This window comes from Taudactylus pleione, unplaced genomic scaffold (assembly GCF_031769625.1).
Source record: "Taudactylus pleione unplaced genomic scaffold, aTauple2 ptg001073l, whole genome shotgun sequence".
NCBI lineage: Eukaryota > Metazoa > Chordata > Amphibia > Anura > Myobatrachidae > Taudactylus > Taudactylus pleione.
Window position 1 is genome coordinate 215,397 of NW_028285474.1, and position 23,916 is coordinate 239,312.

At 44.7% G+C, this 23,916-nt stretch overlaps 1 protein-coding gene across 14 annotated transcripts in view; it reads right to left on the minus strand.

Annotated features, from left to right (window-relative positions):
• LOC148453881 (ELKS/Rab6-interacting/CAST family member 1) overlaps nucleotides 1-23,916 on the minus strand; it is a 137,872-nt gene that overhangs the window by 13,954 nt on the left and 100,002 nt on the right. For 8 of the 14 annotated variants that reach the window (XM_088461579.1, XM_088461577.1, XM_088461576.1 and 5 more), the window contains 2 exons: nucleotides 8,038-8,185; nucleotides 1,476-1,577 (listed from right to left, as the gene is read on the minus strand). In XM_088461579.1, coding sequence (XP_088317705.1) covers nucleotides 1,476-1,577; nucleotides 8,038-8,185 — 250 coding nt within the window. Of the gene's footprint in view, nucleotides 1-536; nucleotides 602-1,475; nucleotides 1,578-8,037; nucleotides 8,186-23,916 lie in introns of all 14 variants that reach the window. The other 6 variants (XM_088461585.1, XM_088461582.1, XM_088461586.1 and 3 more) reach the window with 1 other exon arrangement.

Consider the following 23,916-nt stretch of genomic DNA (forward strand, 5'->3'; position numbering starts at 1 on the left):
TATATAAACACAAATATATACACATACGCACATATATTATATTATATATACACACACAAACAAATATATACATATACGCACAAATATATATATATTATAAATATATATATATATATAAATATATATATATATATATATATATACACACACACACATACATACATAAACACACATACTCTCAAATATGGTTCTCTTAAAGTGTACCTGCCACCCACACAATGGCGGCAGTCACAGCGTACCTCTTACCTCAATGCAGTGACTCGTTTCTACGTGTAGGTGACAAACACAAGCGCTCCCTGTGCCATACTGAGCACTGTACTAAGGAAACCATGCATCAGTTGAGAAGGTGTCTGAGGTGAACGCGGAACCGCTGCGGCCTGATGAGATATCACAGATGGGGCGGGGAGAACACAGAACAGTAGGCACATGCCAGGGTGTGAGGGCGTTAACGAGACTGGCGCCATGCAGACAGGAGGCAACATGCAGGAGACACGGAGGAGAGAGACTTCCCGTCGGGAGTCATAGTTGGTTCTCACCGTTCTGAACAAAATGGCTGACCTAATCATCTCACGGGCTATGCCCAAATACCCTCCTCATCATCCTATTGGTCGAGAGATGATGAGGACGGAGGGAGCATCAAAGTGCAGCATGAGGAATGAAATAAACACCTGGTTAGTAATTGCAGCAGTAACATAGAAAATATTATATAGGTTAGACACAGACATAGCGATTCGGGACCATGACCCAGCTGTCCAACAACTGGGTCTGCTGTCAATTTGGCCAACTAAGTGGAATGCCAAATTGTACAGATCTGATTGCTTGGTGCGCAGGCCAAATGAGTGGATGCACAAGATGTCTGCAGGGTCATGTGACCAAGAGCTCAGAGCAATTCCTGTCCAATCAAATACAATCCGATTTCCATCGTATATGAGGGTTGTTTTGCGGGCAACTCATCTGCCTGTTGCAGGCCAAAAGCAGCCAAATTGTCATACAAAATCTTTATAGGGGGCTAGAACTAGACAGGTGCACGTCCCAGTGTGCGAGACTATAGACAGGAAATAGTTAGTGGTTTTATAGAGTACTGCAGAGTACGTAACCACTGTCCTAGTACCTGTATCTACTGCCAAGATATCAATGTCTATTTGTGGATTCCCAGAAATCTTTAAAAGACTCATTATTCGACTGTGTTCAGTTAATGGATTACCCTGATTTTCGCAGGTGCAGCGGACCGCTACCACGCAGGCGCATCGGTCCCCCACCACGCAGGCGCATCGGTCCCCCACCATGCAGGAACATTGGTCCTCCACTACGCAGGCGCATCGGTCCCCCACCACGCAGGCGCAACGGTCCCCCACCACGCAGGCGCAACGGTCCCCCACCACGCAGGCGCAACGGTCCCCCACCACGCAGGCGCAGCAGAACCCACCATGCAGGTGCAGCAGAACCCACCATGCAGGTGCAGCAGAACCACTTACCTGATCTGGGGAGGGCTTGTGGTTGGTTTGGTTGGACTGGGCAGAAGACTTCAGGTGGTCCACTTCGTAGTTGTCTGCCATCAGTTTCATCCTGTTCTGCGTCTGCGTAGGGAAATGTTGAGACATTACACAGCTGAAATGATAATCGCCTTGCGCGAGACAAAGAAATAACAAGGTCTCTGCCCGCCGCGGCCCAGACACTGAAGTCACAGCCCCAACACACAGGAACACAAAAAGGAGAGAGCAGGCTCAGCTGGGATGATAGACGCTACGTGCGGATATTATCAATAAATTATATCCCATCCTCGTATTAGTAACTATTAATAAATCAGAAACTAGTCTTTGCAGCAAAGAAACAAAAAGGAGAAAATAAAGAATTACATTTTTGTGAGGGTGACACAACACATTCCTTGTAGAAATCATCAAATAAAATAGTTACATCGCTAAAAAGAGGGACCGGAAAATAAAAGCAGAAAGAGAGGAACCCATTCAGTGACGCACAGCGGGCAATAAAGAGTTAACTCGCTGGCCAACAGCAACATCCCCGACAGTACAGCCAACTCCCCCCTCCACCCGTGTGAGGGGTCACCCAGCCACAACAAGTACAGGGGGGGACAGCTGCGTACACACGCAGGACATCAGACGGATAATGTGCACAGATGTGCCGGACATTCGTCCCCAGCTGAGGCCGGGGGGCTGCTGACACAGCGATCTGACCCCCCCAAGGGGTAAGAGTAAATATTACTCAATGTCCCAAGTATTTCAACTTGAGCTCTCTTCACTAGGTCAGGGTCACTGGCTTTGTTTGCATGGCTAACCACTGCAAACAGGAAACGCGTTTCCAAAAAGGGACTAGGGGATCGCACGCCAGGGACAGCAAGTCACGGAGCCACAGACGCTATACCAAGGTGAGGCTCTGCAGCAGAACTTCATCTACGTCCCGTACCAACCTGTCACCATCACACTGAAGGCGGCCATATTGTGCTCAGTGATGTCACTAGGTTACCAACTTAACAGTGGTTCATGGCTGCCGCGGCCGGGCCTCAATTCTGGAAGCAAGTTTAATGCAAACCGCAAAACAGGCTGGTGTGTCTGGGTGCTGGAGTAGTAACAACCACAGATTGACCTAATGTAAAGCATACTGTCTGGATATCTTATATTGTCCTCTCCTCTTACAGGTCAATAATGCTGATATTCATGGCAGCTGGCCAGGCATGCTGCAACTTGTAGTTCCACAAGTTGCTTACATCTGGGGACGAGGAGGACACTATTACAGTTATTGGGTCAGGGAACAGAAGCACTCAGGACCTCACTCATTAAGAGTCGGTCGTTAGGTCCGCTCTATCGTAAGGGAAAAGGGGCCGGATATGCAAATGAAGCGATCGCAAGTTGCATCGCTAAGATGGGATCGTTAGCTGAACGAGCGAGGGTAAGAAGCGGCCATAAGACTAAATACACGCCCCATTCTCGATCGCAACACACGTCGTCTCCGGGGTTATAAGGATTAATCGAGACCATCGGGAACCATCGGAGCTGGTCGTAGAGCTTAAGGCTGACTATACCTTCTCTCAAGTACTACGATCTAGTCAGTGTAAAAACCTCCCATGTCACATGTGCCATGACACTACTTTGATAATTATGCACTCCCATAAAACGCCGTTCGCATAATTAGGCACGCCTGCGTCCGGATCTCCACTCCCCCGCTCACAAGCACCTTCCCCTGTTACCACCCACAAACGGCTCATCCTGTCACTCAAACTAACGACCTGGCTGTGTTCAAGGAGAGAGAAATTTCCGATCGCAACAGCTAGTTTGCGCACGCGCATTGCGAATCTTACGCATGCGCAGTTAGCGAACATTGCTGGGTACGACCGAGCGGCCGCTTACGACCGACTCTGAATGAGGTCCTCAGTCCTCAGGGTATATTTACTAAAGTGAGTTTTTAGAAGTGGAGATGTTGCCCATAGCAACCAATCAGATTCTAGCTATTATCTTCTAGAAGGCGCTACGGAAATGTTAAGTAGAATCTGATTGGTTGCTGTGGGCAACATCTCCACTACTAAAAACTCTCTCTTTAGTAAATTTACCCCCTCCTTGTGGATGAAGCTTATGACAGGAAAGTCACATTACTTTTTGTGGTAAAAATGTAAACCCAAAATCACAATTATATGAGGCCAGCCTGGAAAAACAACTTCTAAAGCTCTCGGTAATCAGGGGTCTGTAAGATGTCGAATTCAGTGTCAGAAAGGGGGGCGGTGTTGCAATGACGTTCAAATGCCCTGGCACACCTATGTTTCGCCAACCACCACCCCCATCAACTCCCACAAACGCCACTTCCTGTCAATCACTCTGCGATGGGTCTGCGTAGTCACTGCGCAGTAGCCGGTTTGCGCACGCGCTCTGCCATGCATACACAGAACGCAACAATCAGCCGATTGCGTGCGTACTCGCAATTGAGATTGTTAATGAATCAGGCCCTTAGATTGTAAGCTCCTCAGGGCAGGTTCTTCCAATCTTGCCGTGTCCTGAATCATACCACAGCAGAAAAGCTGGGAGCACCCCATCGGAGCTGTATTGCCGCCGAGGCCGCAGTACAATTTTCACTCCATCTGGCTACTCAGACAATACAAACCGGCCCATTAACCCCAGATAGCACCTGGATAGCCCTGGTACCAGTCCACAGAGATACAGTCTGCGCTTAATAATTCATTTGGCAACATTTGCGTGGTGCGTCTGTGGCTGCAGGAGACCGGTGTAAAGAAAAATGCTATACTGTCCTGTATCAAAACGTAATGAGACCGGGGAGAAATTTACAGTCGGTAGTGGGGTGCTGAGCCCTCGGCAGGGAGGCTGCACTGCCCGACCGCTAGTGATCGCCCCCTTACATCTCCTCCTTGCTGATCACATATCGTACAAATGTTTAGTGGAACAAACAAGCTGATTGTGCAGGAAGACAGGAACCGTTGCTGGGGTTGTTTGTCTTTATTAGCTGGTCTCTCGGAGACCCCGACCCGCAGCGTGTGCAGGAAAGGCACTCTTCCCTCCCGGACTTGCCAGAACAAGCAGCAGGACGGCGTCAGAAGACAGCGGAAAGGAGCCAGGACTGCATTTGGCGAGACGGCAGATGAGAGACAGGAGGCTGAGCACCTCCTGAGAGGCTGGGGGGGGGGGGGGGAGCAGCAGGTGACAGCGGAGGAGACAACACTTTGGGGAGGTCCTCCTGGCATTTATGGCACCGAGAACGTATACAGACATTTTCTCCATGGGATGATGAAGAGGCCAAAGATATAACATCTGGACCAGCAGCAGAGGGGAATGTAGGCGAAGGTCCAAAGCAGCTCCCAATCCGGGTCTGCACCATGGGGCCTGTCCATGTGCTCAGTGCCGAGTATAATCACAGACTGTACTATGGGGCCTGTCAGTGTGCTCAGGGCCTGATTCAGAGCCGCTCGTTTGCTCCGAGCGATGTTCGCACAACTGCGCATGCATATGGGTCGTAATGCGCATGCGCCAACCACTCATTGCGGTCGGAAATCGAGCGCTCGCAGAATAGCGAGTGCCTGCTAATTTGAGTGACAGGATGAGGCGTTTGTGGGTGGTAACAGGGGAAGGTGCTTGAAAACGGGGAGTGGAGATCTGAACGCAGGCGTGCCAAACGGTCAAAAGGGGCGTTTTAAGGGTGTGCATAATTAACAAAGCAGCGTCATCGACCACGTCACTTGGTTGTTTCTTAGCCTGAACTGTTCGCATGATTGCGGTAGGAAAATCCAACCACAAGCACTGCGAGCAGTTCATACGCCTTTCGATGTACTCGATTAATCTAATAAATAGCGGAGATGACGTAGGATGCGAGCGGCCAGGGGGCGTCTTTACAAAATAGCGAGCGCATGTTTCGTTCGCTCGCTCAGACATAGAGGCGTCAACAGACCGCAACGAGCGAGCGCAAATAGCGTCCGGCTCTGAATCAGGCCCTCAGTGCGGAGTATGATCACTGACTACGGTATATTATGGGGCCTGTCAGTGTGCTCACCACTAAGTATAATCACTAACTACACTATAGGGACTATCAGTGTGCTCAGCAGTAAGTATAATCACTGACTGCATTATGGGGACTGTCAGTGTGCTCAGTGCTGAGTATAATCACTGACTGCATTATGGGGACTGTCAGTGTGCCCAGTGCTGAGTATAATCACTGACTGCATTATGGGGACTGTCAGTGTGCCCAGTGCTGAGTATAATCACTGACTGCATTATGGGGACTGTCAGTGTGCCCAGTGCTGAGTATAATCACTGACTACATTATGGGGACTGTCAGTGTGCCCAGTGCTGAGTATAATCAGAGACTACATTATGGGGACTGTCAATGTGCTCAGTGCTGAGTATAATCACAGACTACATTATGGGAACTGTCAGTGTGCCCAGTGCTGAGTATAATCACTGACTGCATTATGGGGACTGTCAGTGTGCTCAGTGCTGAGTATAATCACAGACTGCATTATGGGAACTGTCAGTGTGCTCAGTGCTGAGTATAATCACTGACTACATGATGGGAACTGTCAGTGTGCCCAGTGCTGAGTATAATCACTGACTACATGATGGGAACTGTCAGTGTGCCCAGTGCTGAGTATAATCGGAGACTACATTATGGGGACTGTCAATGTGCCCAGTGCTGAGTATAATCACAGACTGCATTATGGGAACTGTCAGTGTGCCCAGTGCTGAGGCTGAGTATAATCACTGACTGCATTATGGGGACTGTCAGTGTGCCCAGTGCTGAGTATAATCACAGACTACATTATGGGGACTGTCAGTGTGCCCAGTGCTGAGTATAATCACTGACTGCATTATGGGGACTGTCAGTGTGCCCAGTGCTGAGTATAATCACAGACTACATTATGGGGACTGTCAGTGTGCTCAGTGCTGAGTATAATCACTGACTACATTATGGGGACCGTCAGTGTGCCCAGTGCTGAGTATAATCACTGACTACATTATGGGGACCGTCAATGTGCTCAGTGCTGAGTATAATCACAGACTACATTATGGGGAGTGTCAGTGTGCCCAGTGCTGAGTATAATCACAGACTGTACTAAGGAGACTGTCAATGTGCTCAGTGCTGAGTATAATCACAGACTACATTATGGGGAGTGTCAATGTGCTCAGTGCTGAGTATAATCACAGACTGTACTAAGGAGACTGTCAATGTGCTCAGTGCTGAGTATAATCACTGACTACATTATGGGGACTGTCAATGTACTCAGTGCTGAGTATAATCACAGACTACAGTATGGGGACTATAGATTTATCAACTTCCATCTCGGCTTATGAGACCATCGCAGTCGGATGAAGGAGACTACCCCACAGCCGCCCCCCCCCCCCCCAATCTGACTCAGTGCTTCACATGATTCATCTGGAATTAAAATCTGGAGAAGGTAAATCCCTCCAGAGCTTGTACTTGCATAGGGCTGCCTGCATGATGTAAAGCAGTTACAGCTCTCACCCGCTCACCCCTCTCCAGAGACCAGGAAAGGACCAACCCAAGCGGTGTTATGGCGACAAAACATTGGAATATACCAGCAACATTAACCATGGAGGGGTCAGCATGAGAGGAAACAACCTCATTTAAGGTGGATTTCATCCGCATTCGGTGAGCGCGGTTTTGCCCTGACGCTGGATTCAGGAACGCCCAAATCTGGGGCTTCCAGTAGAACTGTACTGCAGACGGGGCGGTTACATGGCTGCCAACGTCAGTAAATCAACTGTCAGTAAAATGACATCTTTAACATGAATTATCATAAGATATCGATGGGAAAACAGCAGAAAGCTTAAGAACACTGAAAAATCCACCCCCGATAATACAGTCACATTGTACGACTGGGGGAGATGACGCAGAAGTGGGAGGAGCCTGTTTATTGCCTACACATGAGCAGAATGTACGTATGACTATGGTAGGGGGCGATGTATGAGCCCTGAGACTGCAGATGACGGGAGAATTCCACAGACAGAGTGTGAGGGCAGCACGGAGCCTTTCCATCTGATGTCACCTTCCCGTCTGCGGAGTGTCACAGGCTGTGCTGTGTGCAGGCACACACCCTGGCTCCCAGCGCACAGCATAAGAGAACGCCTGGCAGCACAGGCCTGTGATTTATAGGCTGCAGGACTGGGGCCGATGCACTGTGCCAGGATAGGGTTAGCGGAGGTGACTCTGTGCACACAAAGAGCAGGCCTGGGCCCCAACCAGAGGAGCAAGCAGGGTCCCTTACCTGGCATCAAAAGGAGGCGTGTCTATCAGGTAAGGGGTGGTAACCCACCCATAATGGGAGTGGCATGACTTGTGAGATCAGGTGGTTTAAAGGACTTGGGGGGCGTGGCCGAGGAAATGGCATCGGGGGTACAGAACCCAAGTTAGCTCAAGTATAGAGTACTACTGTATATGAGACACGGACTTATCCTCATTTTCTAAACTTGCACCCAGTCTAAGCATTACCATGGCACACACTTATACCAGAATGCAGCCATCTTGCGGACGCAGAGATCAGTCCAGGTACGCCATGTATCTCACCTGCTGTTTGAGCTGCTGGACCAGCCGGTCCTTCTCCCTCTTCAGAGAGGCCACCTCCTCCTGCGTCTTCTTCTTCCTGGATGAGGACAGCTCAAGCAGCGCAATGTTCGCGTCTTTCTCGCTGATGGCGGCGAGCAGAGCTTCCTGCCTGTTAGGGAGTAGAGTAAAGTGATCAGTCACTCATCCGGACGCTCTGCACAGGTTACCGCTGCAATAATCTGCGTTATACCAAAGCTGCGTGTATCACGACCGCCAATTACAGGGGTAAAAAGCTGAGAAAACCGTTGTAACAGGTACATTGGGCGCTCGGAGGCACAAGACACTCTGCCGAATATATCGGTGTATTTCTCAGTAAGAAGTGAGTACAGCCCAAATATAATGCACCCACGCACCCCAGGGGACATAGCCCTTAGATATGGTACAATGCAGCTCTACTGCGTCCATTAAATATAATTTTAACCACAAAACAGTTTGGTGCTATAGTAAAAGGAAAAATAAAACAACAGCTGATGATATAAAGGCTTTGGTGAAAAACACAGATGGGCGCCAGAAAGATTGAGAAAATAATGTATTCTGTAAAAGTGTCAGGAAGGTGTTAATAGACCAATGCATGACAGGCAAATATTTCAATACTGAACCCCCTTCCCCCAAAGTATCAGACCGAACTGGTGCCCGGGGGTATCAGCCATTCAGGAGCAACCTATCTCATATGCTGCCGTACAGACTGTTTTTAGGGGGCGCTTGGTCCAAAATGACCTTAATAATTATCCAATCAAAATGATATGTACTGCTTAGAAAGTGAACTCAGGAAGAGCTCGGCATCTGTAAGTCTCGCCAATCGACACGATCGACTTCAGACTACATGGCCGCCAATCAGCATGACCAATGGTTGCACGGCGGACAGTAAAACCTGCACGTCCCATTACAAACTGTACTGTTGCACAACTATTCAAGCAATTGAGACAATGGGGGTATATTTACTTGAGTGCGGGTTTTTCAGAAGTGGAGATGTTGCCCATAGCAACCAATCAGATTCTAGCTATTCTCTTCTAGATAACTGTTAAGTAGAATCTGATTGGTTGCTAAGGGCAACATCTCCACTTCTAAAAGCCTGCACTAAATATACCCCCAATGACAGTAACGAGGAGAGGGGCTTCACAAGCGCAAAATACGCAGAATACGTTGGTCATCCCCAGAAATAACGAATATCACAGAGATATAGGAGGAAGTTTACCCCACTTGGAACGACGGACGTGTTTGCAATAAGTGAAACGTAGAATAAATTCCCTTTACTTGAACGGTGCCAGATTCTCTCTACTGCTTGCGGGAAAGCCCCGGCCGCCCGGTGTGCGAGATCCGTGTACGCTAACGCGCTGTAGTGTGCGCTAATTACACCTTAATTATCAGCATAAAATCAATCAGAGAAGCAGCAGCACCAGCGGGTGAGATAGAAATATCCCGCAATGTATTTGTACCACAATAGAAGACAATTATTGGGCTGGTAGAATACACGGAGCGTGGGAAGGGGACGTGGGGAGCGAGCACTCGGGAGCAGACATGCGGCGTATCAAGTCTAAAATAAGGGCCCAGCACTAGAAAATAAACTATGTTAAGTGGGGGTCTGACCTCTGCAGGAGGAGTGTTAACAGGCTGAAGGGTCTGGAGGCCATCAACTTCCCGTAGCATCCGAGTACTATAGGATATACCTATACACTATAGCACCAGAGATAGGGAGCAGCCTGAGACCTGGGTCCCTACATGCCGAGGACTTTACAACTTATGCTGCACCTTTATACTAAGAGCAGAGTATAGCGGTCTTCTCTCCTGTGCTAGATCCATGCACCTTATATACAGAGCAGACACACAATACACAGTGTACTATATACACAGAACATGTAGCCCTAGCATCACTAACACATCACTCATCTCCTGATATACTCTGTGCTGCTGGGGACCCTGCTTGTCCCACTATATAACTCTCAGTATGTGGCTTCCTACTGCCCCCATTCCCCTCCTCACATCATGTCACTGCCCCTGTCACATGCAGCCCTGTCCTCACTAACACATCACTCATCTCCTGATATACTCTGTGCTGCTGGGGGACCCTGCTCCTCCCACTATATAACTCTCAGTATGTGGCTTCCTACTGCCCCCATTCCCCTCCTCACATCATGTCACTGCCCCTGTCACATGCAGCCCTGTCCTCACTAACACATCACTCATCTCCTGATATACTCTGTGCTGCTGGGGACCCTGTTCCTCCCACTATATAACTCTCAGTATGTGGCTTCCTACTGCCCCCATTCCCCTCCTCACATCATGTCACTGCCCCTGTCACATGCAGCCCTGTCCTCACTAACACATCACTCATCTCCTGATATACTCTGTGCTGCTGGGGACCCTGCTCCTCCCACTATATAACTTTCAGTCTGTGGCTTCCTGCTGCCTACATTCACCTCCTCACATCATGTCACTGCCCCTGTCACATGCAGCCCTGTCCTCACTAACACATCACTCATCTCCTGATATACTCTGTGCTGCTGGGGGACCCTGCTCCTCCCACTATATAACTCTCAGTCTGTGACTTCCTACTGCCCCCATTCCCCTCCTCACATCATGTCACTGCCCCTGTCACATGCAGCCCTGTCCTCACTAACACATCACTCATCTCCTGATATACTCTGTGCTGCTGGGGACCCTGCTCCTCCCACTATATAACTCTCAAGTCTGTGGCTTCCTGCTGCCCCCATTCCCCTCCTCACATTATGTCACTGCCCCTGTCACATGCAGCCCTGTCCTCACTAACACATCCCTCATCTCCTGATATACTCTGTGCTGCTGGAGACCCTGCTCCTTCCACTATATAACTCTCAGTCTGTGGCTTCCTGCTGCCCCCATTCCCCTCCTCACATTATGTCACTGTCCCTGTCACATGCAGCCCTGTCCTCACTAACACATCACTCATCTCCTGATATACTCTGTGCTGCTGGGGACCCTGCTCCTCCCACTATATACCTCTCAGTCTGTGGCTTCCTGCCGCCTCCATTCCCCTCCTCACATCATGTCACTGCCCCTGTCACATGCAGCCCTGTCCTCACTAATACATCACTCATCTCCTGATATACTCTGTGCTGCTGGGTGCCACTGCTCCTTCCACTATATAACGCTCAGTCTGTGGCTTCCTACTGCCCCCATTCCCCTCCTCACATCATGTCACTGCCCCTGTCACATGCAGCCCTGTCCTCACTAACACATCACTCATCTCCTGATATACTCTGTGCTGCTGGGGACCCTGCTCCTCCCACTATATAACTCTCAGTCTGTGGCTTCCTGCTGCCCCCATTCCCCTCCTCACATTATGTCACTGCCCCTGTCACATGCAGCCCTGTCCTCACTAACACATCCCTCATCTCCTGATATACTCTGTGCTGCTGGGGACCCTGCTCCTCCCACTATATACCTCTCAGTCTGTGGCTTCCTGCCGCCTCCATTCCCCTCCTCACATCATGTCACTGCCCCTGTCACATGCAGCCCTGTCCTCACTGACACATCACCCAAGAACATACGAGAACATAAAAACTGAACACAGATTGTGCCGTAGTCAGGAATTAAACTCGTGACCCCAGTTCTGTGAGGCAGTAATGCTAACCACTATGCCACCATGCTATACTATGTCTTCACAGGGTGGATAGTTTACACCTTTACTGTATTTGCACCGTTCTGTAGCCATGTGCGAGAACTTGAAGCTAAGCACACTGCGCCGACTACTGAAGTAGCTGGCTGCGCATTTTCTGGAAAAACGGCGCAAAAGCCCATGAATGAGGCACCAGACAGTTTTCTGCGTCACGTTACTTTCACGAATAATTCAGCGTAAAGTCAGCTAGAGGACACTGGGCCCAGTATTTCCTCACTGACGGGGCTATCGGTGGGATACACATACAGTAAGTGAGGTCACCGGGACCCCACACATAACTAACTACACCATTAGACCTGGGGCCTAAATCTTCCTGATGTCTTGTTAATCCTGCTGTCTGCCCAGAGAATTACAGGGTCCAGTAGGTAATTGCTGCTGTGTGTCAGCGCCCAGCTGTTTATCTCCACCTCACAGGCAGACCCCTGTCTGTCTATTATTCCTGGGAGCCCCCCAGTTCCCGGACCTCCCTCCTCCCTGCTCTGCATTCCAGGGATGACAGATGCAGAGAAATTGACGCTTCAGTGGTCAGGTCCCAGATTCCCAGCGTTAATCCTCAGGGCCCAGCTGACTGACCCCTTCCGGGCGGGGGTCGCTGCACAGTCTGCAATATCACATGGGCACTGCCAGCCAACACCACCAGGAGCAGGCAATACTATTAACCGTTCGGAGGACCGAGATTATATCAAACGGAGGGTGCGGACCTATGGGGTAGATTTACCGAAACGTCTAAAACAGGAAATTTGGAGATGTCGCCCAGGGCTGTAAATAAAGGTGGGTGAGCTGCGCCCGGCTCTTAGGGCACAGGAGGAGGCACGGTGGCTGCCCCGTGCGCCTGTAATTGGCTTGCAGCCCTAGAAAGCCGCCCAGAGCAGTATTCTTAGGACCAGGAAGAAGCTGGTTTCCAGATGTGCTATCGGCGACACCCCCTTATGACATCACTTGTTTGGGTGGGGTGGGGGATTCTCACCACACTAGGGCCTTGGTGATGCCTATAGGGACCAATCATTTGCTAGCTGTCCGTTATCTGTCTGCTGTAGGGAATGTTAGCTACAATCTGATTGGGTGCTAGACCCAACGCCATCTTTATCCTTCCACAAATTTCATTAAATCTACACCTATGTCTGGGGCACAGTGATCCCCGTCACTGGCTATCATCCCCGAGGCCTAGGGAACACGGAGCAAGATGCGTATAGAGTGGAAGTTATTCCAAGGTTTCCTCCGGGAGCTCCAGATTCCGCTCATGGTCCAAAAAGAAAACATATTCGACGTTTAATATGGATGTAGTAGAGAAATTAGATTGTAAGCTCTGCTGATCTAGGGACTGTAACAAGCCATTTGTACATTGCTGGAGCTATACAAAGGGCAACAGCATTAATACATCACAGACAAACAGCAAATAACATGTTCTGCCATGACGGAGGAGGCATTACGACAGGCGGCACAGAGGTCACACTCACTATGGTGGTCGTAACTAGGGGTCATCCAGCAATAGACTGGCTCCGACAAGGTGTCTGCTGGGGCCAGGACAGACCCCGGGACGGCAGCGGAACATTCCCTGGGATAATAATCCATGAGGTACAAGTGAGCTAATGGCAGTCTGTGCAAACACACAGTCACTCGCTCTGCAAATATTTCCAAGGCAGAGAGCAGCTGAGACGATGGCTGGGGCCTGGGACGGCGTCCGACCATATAACTGGGACCTCTATGCGCACAGGACATCCTACCAAGCACCCGTGACAAGGGTCTATGACACAGCAGGAAGACGCAGTTATACAGCGCACGGGAAACACACATACACTAACAATACAAGCCAGCACCTGGGACTGTGCAGACGTCCGTACATAACGGATAGGAACGGGAACGGGGAATCAACTTTACACGGACACAGGATAAGATCGCAGTTACGCCCACCACAATGACATGAGAAGTCGTACTGCGCAGCCGCGGCAGAACACACACAAGAACAGATACTGAGATCACAGAAGTGGTACTGTGCACTAATCCCTCCATACAGTGAGATCAGACCGTACACTGCAAGCTGTCCTCTTATACTCACTGCCCCCATGTTCCCCATCCCACAGACCCGCAATTTGGGGCATGAGTGTAATATATTGTTTTTATTTAATGTTAGAACTAATTTCCTTGATAGATACTTTAAGTAGCTGGATACAACTTGTGCTGCCTCATATATAATGTATGTAATCCCCTCCCCCAACTATCCTGTATTACCCCCTCTACCCAGCATAAAAAGCTCCACCCGGTGCGCCCCCAGTTTCACACCAAATCCTGATCAGATCTTCTCTCTGTCTATGGGAAGGTATTAGCAATACTGAGAGTCAGTGTGACCCTGTCCTTCGCTTCATGGTATTAACGTTCTCACTAAAAACTGCCTGATCTACATCATATTAACAGCTTTAAGCAATGTGTACCCAAACATGGGTGTATTAGCAGATGCCCGCTCCGCCCTGTGCCAGTGACCAGTGTTACATGTACACAGAGTTATGTAGGAGAGAGAACGTCAGCGAGTGATGTAAGACTGGGAGTATCTCTGGGTATATAGTGACGTAAGACTGGGAGTATCTCTGGGTATATAGTGACGTAGGATAGATTGGGAGTCTCTCTGGGTATATAGTGATGTAAGACTGGGAGTATCTCTGGGTATATAGTGACGTAAGACTGGGAGTATCTCTGGGTATATAGTGACGTAGGATAGATTGGGAGTCTCTCTGGGTATATAGTGATGTAAGACTGGGAGTATCTCTGGGTATATAGTGACGTAAGACTGGGAGTATCTCTGGGTATATAGTGACGTAGGATAGATTGGGAGTCTCTCTGGGTATATAGTGACGTAAGACTGGGAGTATCTCTGGGTATATAGTGATGTAGGATAGATTGGGAGTCTCTGGGTATATAGTGATGTAGGATAGATTTGGAGTCTCTGGGTATATAGTGATGTAGGAGAGATTGGGAGTCTCTGGGTATATAGTGATGTAGGAGAGATTGGGAGTCTCTGGGTATATAGTGATGTAGGAGAGATTGGGAGTCTCTGGGTATATAGTGATGTAGGATAGATTGGGAGTCTCTCTGGGTATATAGTGATGTAGGATAGATTGGGAGTCTCTGGGTATATAGTGATGTAGGATAGATTGGGAGTCTCTCCGGGTATATAGTGATGTAGGATAGATTGGGAGTCTCTGGGTATATAGTGATGTAGGATAGATTGGGAGTCTCTGGGTATATAGTGATGTAGGAGAGATTGGGAGTCTCTGGGTATATGGTGATGTAGGATAGATTGGGAGTCTCTCTGGGTATATAGTGATGTAGGATAGACTGGGAGTGTCTCTGGGTATATAGTGATGTAGGATAGATTGGGAGTCTCTCTGGGTATATAGTGGTGTAGGAGAGATTGGGAGTCTCTGGGTATATAGTGATGTAGGATAGATTGGGAGTCTCTCTGGGTATATAGTGATGTAGGATAGATTGGGAGTCTCTCTGGGTATATAGTGATGTAGGATAGATTGGGAGTCTCTGGGTATATAGTGATGTAGGATAGATTGGGAGTCTCTCTGGGTATATAGTGATGTAGGAGAGATTGGGAGTCTCTGGGTATATAGTGATGTAAGATAGATTGGGAGTCTCTGGGTATATAGTGATGTAGGATAGATTGGGAGTCTCTCTGGGTATATAGTGATGTAGGATAGATTGGGAGTCTCTCTGGGTATATAGTGATGTAGGATAGATTGGGAGTCTCTGGGTATATAGTGATGTAGGATAGATTGGGAGTCTCTCCGGGTATATAGTGAAGTAGGATAGATTGGGAGTCTCTGGGTATATAGTGATGTAGGATAGATTGGGAGTCTCTGGGTATATAGTGATGTAGGATAGATTGGGAGTCTCTCTGGGTATATAGCGATGTTGGATAGATTGGGAGTCTCTGGGTATATAGCGATGTAGGATAGATTGGGAGTCTCTCTGGGTATATAGTGATGTAGGATAGATTGTGAGTCTCTCTGGGTATATAGTGATGTAGGATAGATTGGGAGTCTCTGGGTATATAGTGATGTAGGAGAGATTGGGAGTCTCTGGGTATATGGTGATGTAGGATAGATTGGGAGTCTCTCTGGGTATATAGTGATGTAGGATAGACTGGGAGTCTCTCTGGGTATATAGTGATGTAGGATAGATTGGGAGTCTCTCTGGGTATATAGTGATGTAGGATAGATTGGGAGTCTCTGGGTATATAGTGATGTAGGATAGATTGGGAGTATCTCAGGGTATATAGTGATGTAGGATAGATTGGGAGTCTCTCTGGGTATATAGTGATGTAGGATAGACTGGGAGTCTCTCTGGGTATATAGTGATGTAGGATAGATTGGGAGTCTCTCTGGGTATATAGTGATGTAGGATAGATTGGGAGTCTCTCTAGGTATATAGTGATGTAAGATTGGGAGTCTCTCTGGGTATATAGTGATGTAGGATAGATTGGGAGTCTCTCTGGGTATATAGTGATGTAGGATAGATTGGGAGTCTCTCTGGGTATATAGTGATGTAGGATAGATTGGGAGTCTCTGGGTATATAGTGATGTAGGAGAGATTGGGAGTATCTCAGGGTATATAGTGATGTAGGATAGATTGGGAGTCTCTCTGGGTATATAGTGATGTAGGATAGATTGGGAGTCTCTCTGGGTATATAGTGATGTAAGATTGGGAGTCTCTCTGGGTATATAGTGATGTAGGATAGATTGGGAGTCTCTCTGGGTATATAGTGATGTAGGATAGATTGGGAGTCTCTGGGTATATAGTGATGTAGGATAGATTGGGAGTCTCTGGGTATATAGTGATGTAGGATAGATTGGGAGTATCTCAGGGTATATAGTGATGTAGGATATATTGGGAGTATCTCAGGGTATATAGTGATGTAGGATATATTGTGAGTCTCTCTGGGTATATAGTGATGTAGGATAGATTGGGAGTCTCTCTGGGTATATAGTGATGTAGGATAGATTGGGAGTATCTCTGGGTATATAGTGATGTAGGATAGATTGGGAGTATCTCTGGGTATATAGTGATGTAGGATAGATTGGGAGTCTCTCTGGGTATATAGTGATGTAGGCTAGATTGGGAGTCTCTCTGGGTATATAGTGATGTAGGATAGATTGGGAGTCTCTCTGGGTATATAGTGATGTAGGATAGATTGGGAGTCTCTCTGGGTATATAGTGATGTAGGATAGATTGGGAGTCTCTCTGGGTATATAGTGATGTAGGATAGATTGTGAGTCTCTCTGGGTATATAGTGATGTAGGATAGATTGGGAGTCTCTCTGGGTATATAGTGATGTAGGCTAGATTGGGAGTCTCTGGGTATATAGTGATGTAGGATAGATTGGGAGTCTCTCTGGGTATATAGTGATGTAGGAGAGATTGGGAGTCTCTGGGTATATAGTGATGTAGGCTAGATTGGGAGACTCTCTGGGTATATAGTGATGTAGGCTAGATTGGGAGACTCTCTGGGTATATAGTGATGTAGGATAGATTGGGAGTCTCTGGGTATATAGTGATGTAGGATAGATTGGGAGTCTCTCTGGGTATATAGTGATGTAGGATAGATTAGGAGTCTCTCTGGGTATATAGTGATGTAGGATAGATTGGGAGTCTCTCTGGGTATATAGTGATGCAGGATAGATTGGGAGTCTCTCTGGGTATATAGTGATGTAGGATAGATTGGGAGTCTCTCTGGGTATATAGTGATGTAGGATAGATTGGAGTCTCTCTGGGTATATAGTGATGCAGGATAGATTGGGAGTCTCTGGGTATATAGTGATGTAGGATAGATTGGGAGTCTCTGGGTATATAGTGATGCAGGATAGATTGGGAGTCTCTGGGTATATAGTGATGTAGGATAGATCAGGGATATATCAGGGTATAAAGTGTACGTATATGGTAGTGTAGTACAGTATAGAGCTGTAAAGGAGATGTAACATGACGGGCGGCAGCCGCCAGTGTCATAAAACCTTCAAGCCCCGGTAACCAGAGGACGTCTCTTCCACCGCCTCAGAGAAAACAGCTATACAACTCTAATTAAAGGGGCTGCCCCACTGTGCACAGCAATGACCTCTGACCCGTGGAAATGTCACCATGACCTCTGGGTTCATCCTGCCCAGCAGGAGTTAAAAAACAAATCACAGGTATTAGAGGAGTAATTGCACAAGACTGAAATATTTACTACGTTCTACAGGAAAAATAACTAAATTTACCTACAACAAGAGCGACCCACTGCAGCAATACTATATAATACTATACTATGCAGCAATACTATATAAAACTATACTATGCAGCGATACTATATAATACTATACTATGCAGCAATACTATATAATACTATACTATGCAGCAATACTATATAATACTATACTATGCAGCGATACTATATAATACTATACTATGCAGCGATACTATATAATACTATACTATGCAGCGATACTATATAATACTATGCAGCGATACTATATAATACTATACTATGCAGCGATACTATATAATACTATACTATGCAGCGATACTATATAATACTATACTATGCAGCTATACTATATAATACTATACTATGCAGCGATACTATATAATACTATACTATGCAGCGATACTATATAATACTATACTATGCAGCGATACTATATAATACTATACTATGCAGCGATACTATATAATACTATACTATGCAGCAATACTATATAATACTATACTATGCAGCAATACTATATAATACTATACTATGCAGCGATACTATATAATACTATACTATGCAGCAATACTATATAATACTATACTATGCAGCGATACTATATAATACTATACTATGCAGCAATACTATATAATACTATACTATGCAGCAATACTGTATAATACTATACTATGCAGCAATACTATATAATACTATGCAGCGATACTATATAATACTATACTATGCAGCAATACTATATAATACTATACTATGCAGCAATACTATATAATACTATGCAGCAATACTGTATAATACTATGCAGCAATACTATATAATACTATACTATGCAGCAATACTATATAATACTATGCTATGCAGCAATACTATATAATACTATACTATGCAGCAATACTATATAATACTATGCAGCAATACTATATAATACTATACTATGCAGCAATACTATATAATACTATACTATGCAGCAATACTATATAATACTATACTATGCAGCGATACTATATAATACTATGCAGCAATACTATATAATACTATACTATGCAGCAATACTATATAATACTATACTTTGCAGCAATACTATATAATACTATGCAGCAATACTATATAATACTATACTTTGCAGCAATACTATATAATACTATACTATGCAGCAATACTATATAATACTATACTATGCAGCAATACTATATAATACTATACTATGCAGCAATACTATATAATACTATACTATGCAGCAATACTATATAATACTATGCAGCAATACTATATAATACTATGCAGCAATACTATATAATACTATGCAGCGATACTATATAATACTATACTATGCAGCAATACTATACTATACTATGCAGCGATACTATATAATACTATACAGCGATACTATATAATACTATACTATGCAGCGATAGTATATAATACTATACTATGCAGCAATACTATATAATACTATGCAGCGATACTATATAATACTATACTATGCAGCAATACTATATAATACTATGCAGCGATACTATATAATACTATACTATGCAGCGATACTATATAATACTATACTATGCAGCAATACTATATAATACTATACTATGCAGCAATACTATATAATACTATACTATGCAGCAATACTATATAATACTATGCAGCGATACTATATAATACTATACTATGCAGCGATACTATATAATACTATGCAGCAATACTATATAATACTATACTAGTATGCAGCAATACTATATAATACTATACTATGCAGCAATACTATATAATACTATACTATGCAGCAATACTATATAATACTATACTATGCAGCAATACTATATAATACTATACTATGCAGCAATACTATATAATACTATGCAGCAATACTATATAATACTATGCAGCAATACTATATAATACTATACTATGCAGCAATACTATATAATACTATGCAGCGATACTATATAATACTATACTATGCAGCGATACTATACTATGCAGCAATACTATATAATACTATACTATACAGCAATACTATATAATACTATGCAGCGATACTATATAATACTATGCAGCAATACTATATAATACTATACTATGCAGCAATACTATATAATACTATACTATGCAGCAATACTATATAATACTATACTATGCAGCAATACTATATAATACTATGCAGCAATACTATATAATACTATGCAGCAATACTATATAATACTATACTATGCAGCAATACTATATAATACTATACTATGCAGCGATACTATATAATACTATGCAGCAATACTATATAATACTATACTATGCAGCAACACTATATAATACTATGCAGCGATACTATATAATACTATACTATGCAGCAATACTATACTATACTATGCAGCGATACTATATAATACTATACAGCGATACTATATAATACTATACTATGCAGCGATAGTATATAATACTATACTATGCAGCAATACTATATAATACTATACTATGCAGCAATACTATATAATACTATGCAGCAATACTATATAATACTATACTATTCAGCGATACTATATAATACTATACTATTCAGCGATACTATATAACACTAAACTATGCAACAATACTATATAATACTATACTATGCAGCGATACTATATAATACTATACTATGCAGCGATACTATATAATACTATACTATGCAGCAATACTATATAATACTATACTATGCAGCGATACTATATAATACTATACTATGCAGCGATACTATATAATACTATGCAGCGATACTATATAATACTATACTATGCAGCGATACTATATAATACTATACTATGCAGCAATACTATATAATACTATGCAGCAATACTATATAATACTATACTATGCAGCGATACTATATAATACTATACTATGCAGCGATACTATATAATACTATACTATGCAGCGATACTATATAATACTATACTATACAGCAATACTATATAATACTATGCAGCTATACTATATAATACTATACTATGCAGCAATACTATATAATACTATGCAGCGATACTATATAATACTATACTATGCAGCGATACTATACTATGCAGCGATACTATATAATACTATACTATGCAGCGATACTATATAATACTATACTGTGCAGCGATACTATATAATACTATACAGCGATACTATATAATACTATACTATGTAGCGATACTATATAATACTATACTATGCAGCGATACTATATAATACTATACAGCGATACTATATAATACTATGCAGCGATACTATATAATACTATACTATGCAGCAATACTATAAAATACTATACAGCGATACTATATAATACTATACTATGCAGCGATACTATATAATACTATACTATGCAGCGATACTATATAATACTATACAGCAATACTATATAATACTATGCAGCGATACTATATAATACTAAACTATGCAGCGATACTATATAATACTATACTATGCAGCGATACTATATAATACTATACTATGCAGCAATACTATATAATACTATACTATGCAGCGATACTATATAATACTATACTATGCAGCGATACTATATAATACTATACTATACAGCAATACTATATAATACTATGCAGCTATACTATATAATACTATACTATGCAGCAATACTATATAATACTATGCAGCGATACTATATAATACTATACTATGCAGCGATACTATACTATGCAGCGATACTATATAATACTATACTATGCAGCGATACTATATAATACTATACTGTGCAGCGATACTATATAATACTATACTGTGCAGCGATACTATATAATACTATACAGCGATACTATATAATACTATACTATGCAGCGATACTATATAATACTATACTATGCAGCGATACTATATAATACTATACAGCGATACTATATAATACTATGCAGCGATACTATATAATACTATACTATGCAGCGATACTATATAATACTATACTATGCAGCGATACTATATAATACTATACTATGCAGCGATACTATATAATACTATACTATGCAGCAATACTATATAATACTATACTATGCAGCGATACTACACTATACTTAGAGGTGTGATTTATAACATCACTATACTATATACTATACTATCAGCTGTAACATTTACTAAAACAAAAAAACCTGCATTTTGTTTTCCGTTGGAAATAAGCAGACAAGAATATAATAAAAAATAAGATAAAGTATTTAGAATCTCCCCCGTGTCACTTAGGATTTACTGCCCCACAAGCACCAGAATTTTATCTCGTTACACTTAAAAAAGTAAAAAAAACTTTTTGCTCCTCTTTCCCTGGCGGCGTCACTGGAGGACGTCTCCTCTGATGGGAGGGAACAGTGAGCCCCATTTATGCCCGGGGTCCGTAGCCCTCACCTGAAAGTTATTAAATAAATTGATATTCCTGCAGGCGGCCGCGTAACGCACGGGCCCTCAGGCACAAGCCATGTCTATTTGTGCCCCTGGAACACGGCCAGGCTTTGCCGGCAGCTACATGAGCCTGTAAAACACAAATATACACACGCTCCGCTGTGAGCGCCACAAGCCGGGGGACGCACATGCAGAGCCCCCGTGTGTGTGTGTATGCATAGAGATTAGCACTTAGCAGATGTGGAATCCATTCTGTGGAAATGGAAGACACACACTGAGACTTACAGAACCAACACGGTGTCTACAGTGCGGGAGCAGGATCCCCGTGTGCGGTTAAAGGACCGCAGATCTTGGGCAGAACTGCCCAGAACGGTTGTTTCCTTTTACACAGAGCCTTTACTGCAATACAGAACTGCTAAGGTATGAATATATAATACTTATATTACATGCGTGCACAACAGTTACACTCCGTAAATGTCATTTGCCATAGGCTTCTTGGCGGGTCTGTGCCACTTAATTTGTGCCGCTACGCCTGGATTCCTACCAAGTGCGGAAAAACGCGTGGCGCAAGCTGGCGGCGTTTACAGAGGCGTAGACACCGACGCAGGGGGTAGGGCAGGCAGAGGGCGTTCATCCCATCGACCCATGGCCAACGGTTTTGTGGAGCTGCGCAGAAACAAGATTAAAATGTGACGTTGAGGTGGCGGAAATCTGGTCACACAATTTCTAACCTCCTTGAATAATTAAAGTTGCACTGAAGAGTCTTTCGATTATCGTGAGTGAGTCAAAAATGAGCCAGTGGGAGAACGCGCCATATTTCAGAAACAAACATAATAATAATAATTACAGAGAAGTAAATGATATCACTTATTTTAGACGTGCTTAGTAACGTCTGGGTGGACACTGCCCATTAGAGGGTACGTACTAAGAACGATCACAGCAAAAGCACATTTATAATGCTAAATTCTGCTACTGTCCGTCAATGATCCCCCCGAGCCCCCCCCACAGGTGAGCACTTATCACATATACAGGTAATTGGTCGCTGGGTACAGTGTACATGCACCTGCCCAGGTTTGCGGCGGCCGCCGTGCTGGGTCTCTGTGCTGGGTCTCTGTGCTCTGGGCTTAATACAATCATTACAAGTGGCAGACTTAACCCCTCTGTGTTCTGGCTGTGAGGGGTTAATGGAAGCTGTAGGAGTGAGGTGGGCCTGCTCCAAATTCATTGGTCCTGCTCCTAATACCTACAACCTGTGCAGCCCCCCCCCCTCCCTTCCCCGAGAGTCTCTTTCAGGTCCGTACAATTGGCTCTTTGTTGTCAGGACTAGGATTAGGGATTGTGTTTTCTATTATTGTACTGCTGATTAATCCTGACCCGGTGTCACTTTCCTCCCCCGAATGGTTGGGACGGAGGGGTATGTGGGGGGCCCTTGGCTCCCCCGCACCCTCGCCTCAGTGCTGCCAAACTCCTTCACGCCTCATTTGCCACGTAAGCGATTACATTTTAAACTAACGGGCGCTCCTGCCTCCTTGAGGGTCGCACAAAAGAGAATCGCTCTTTGTGTCGCAGGAATGCAAAAGCTGAGCGAG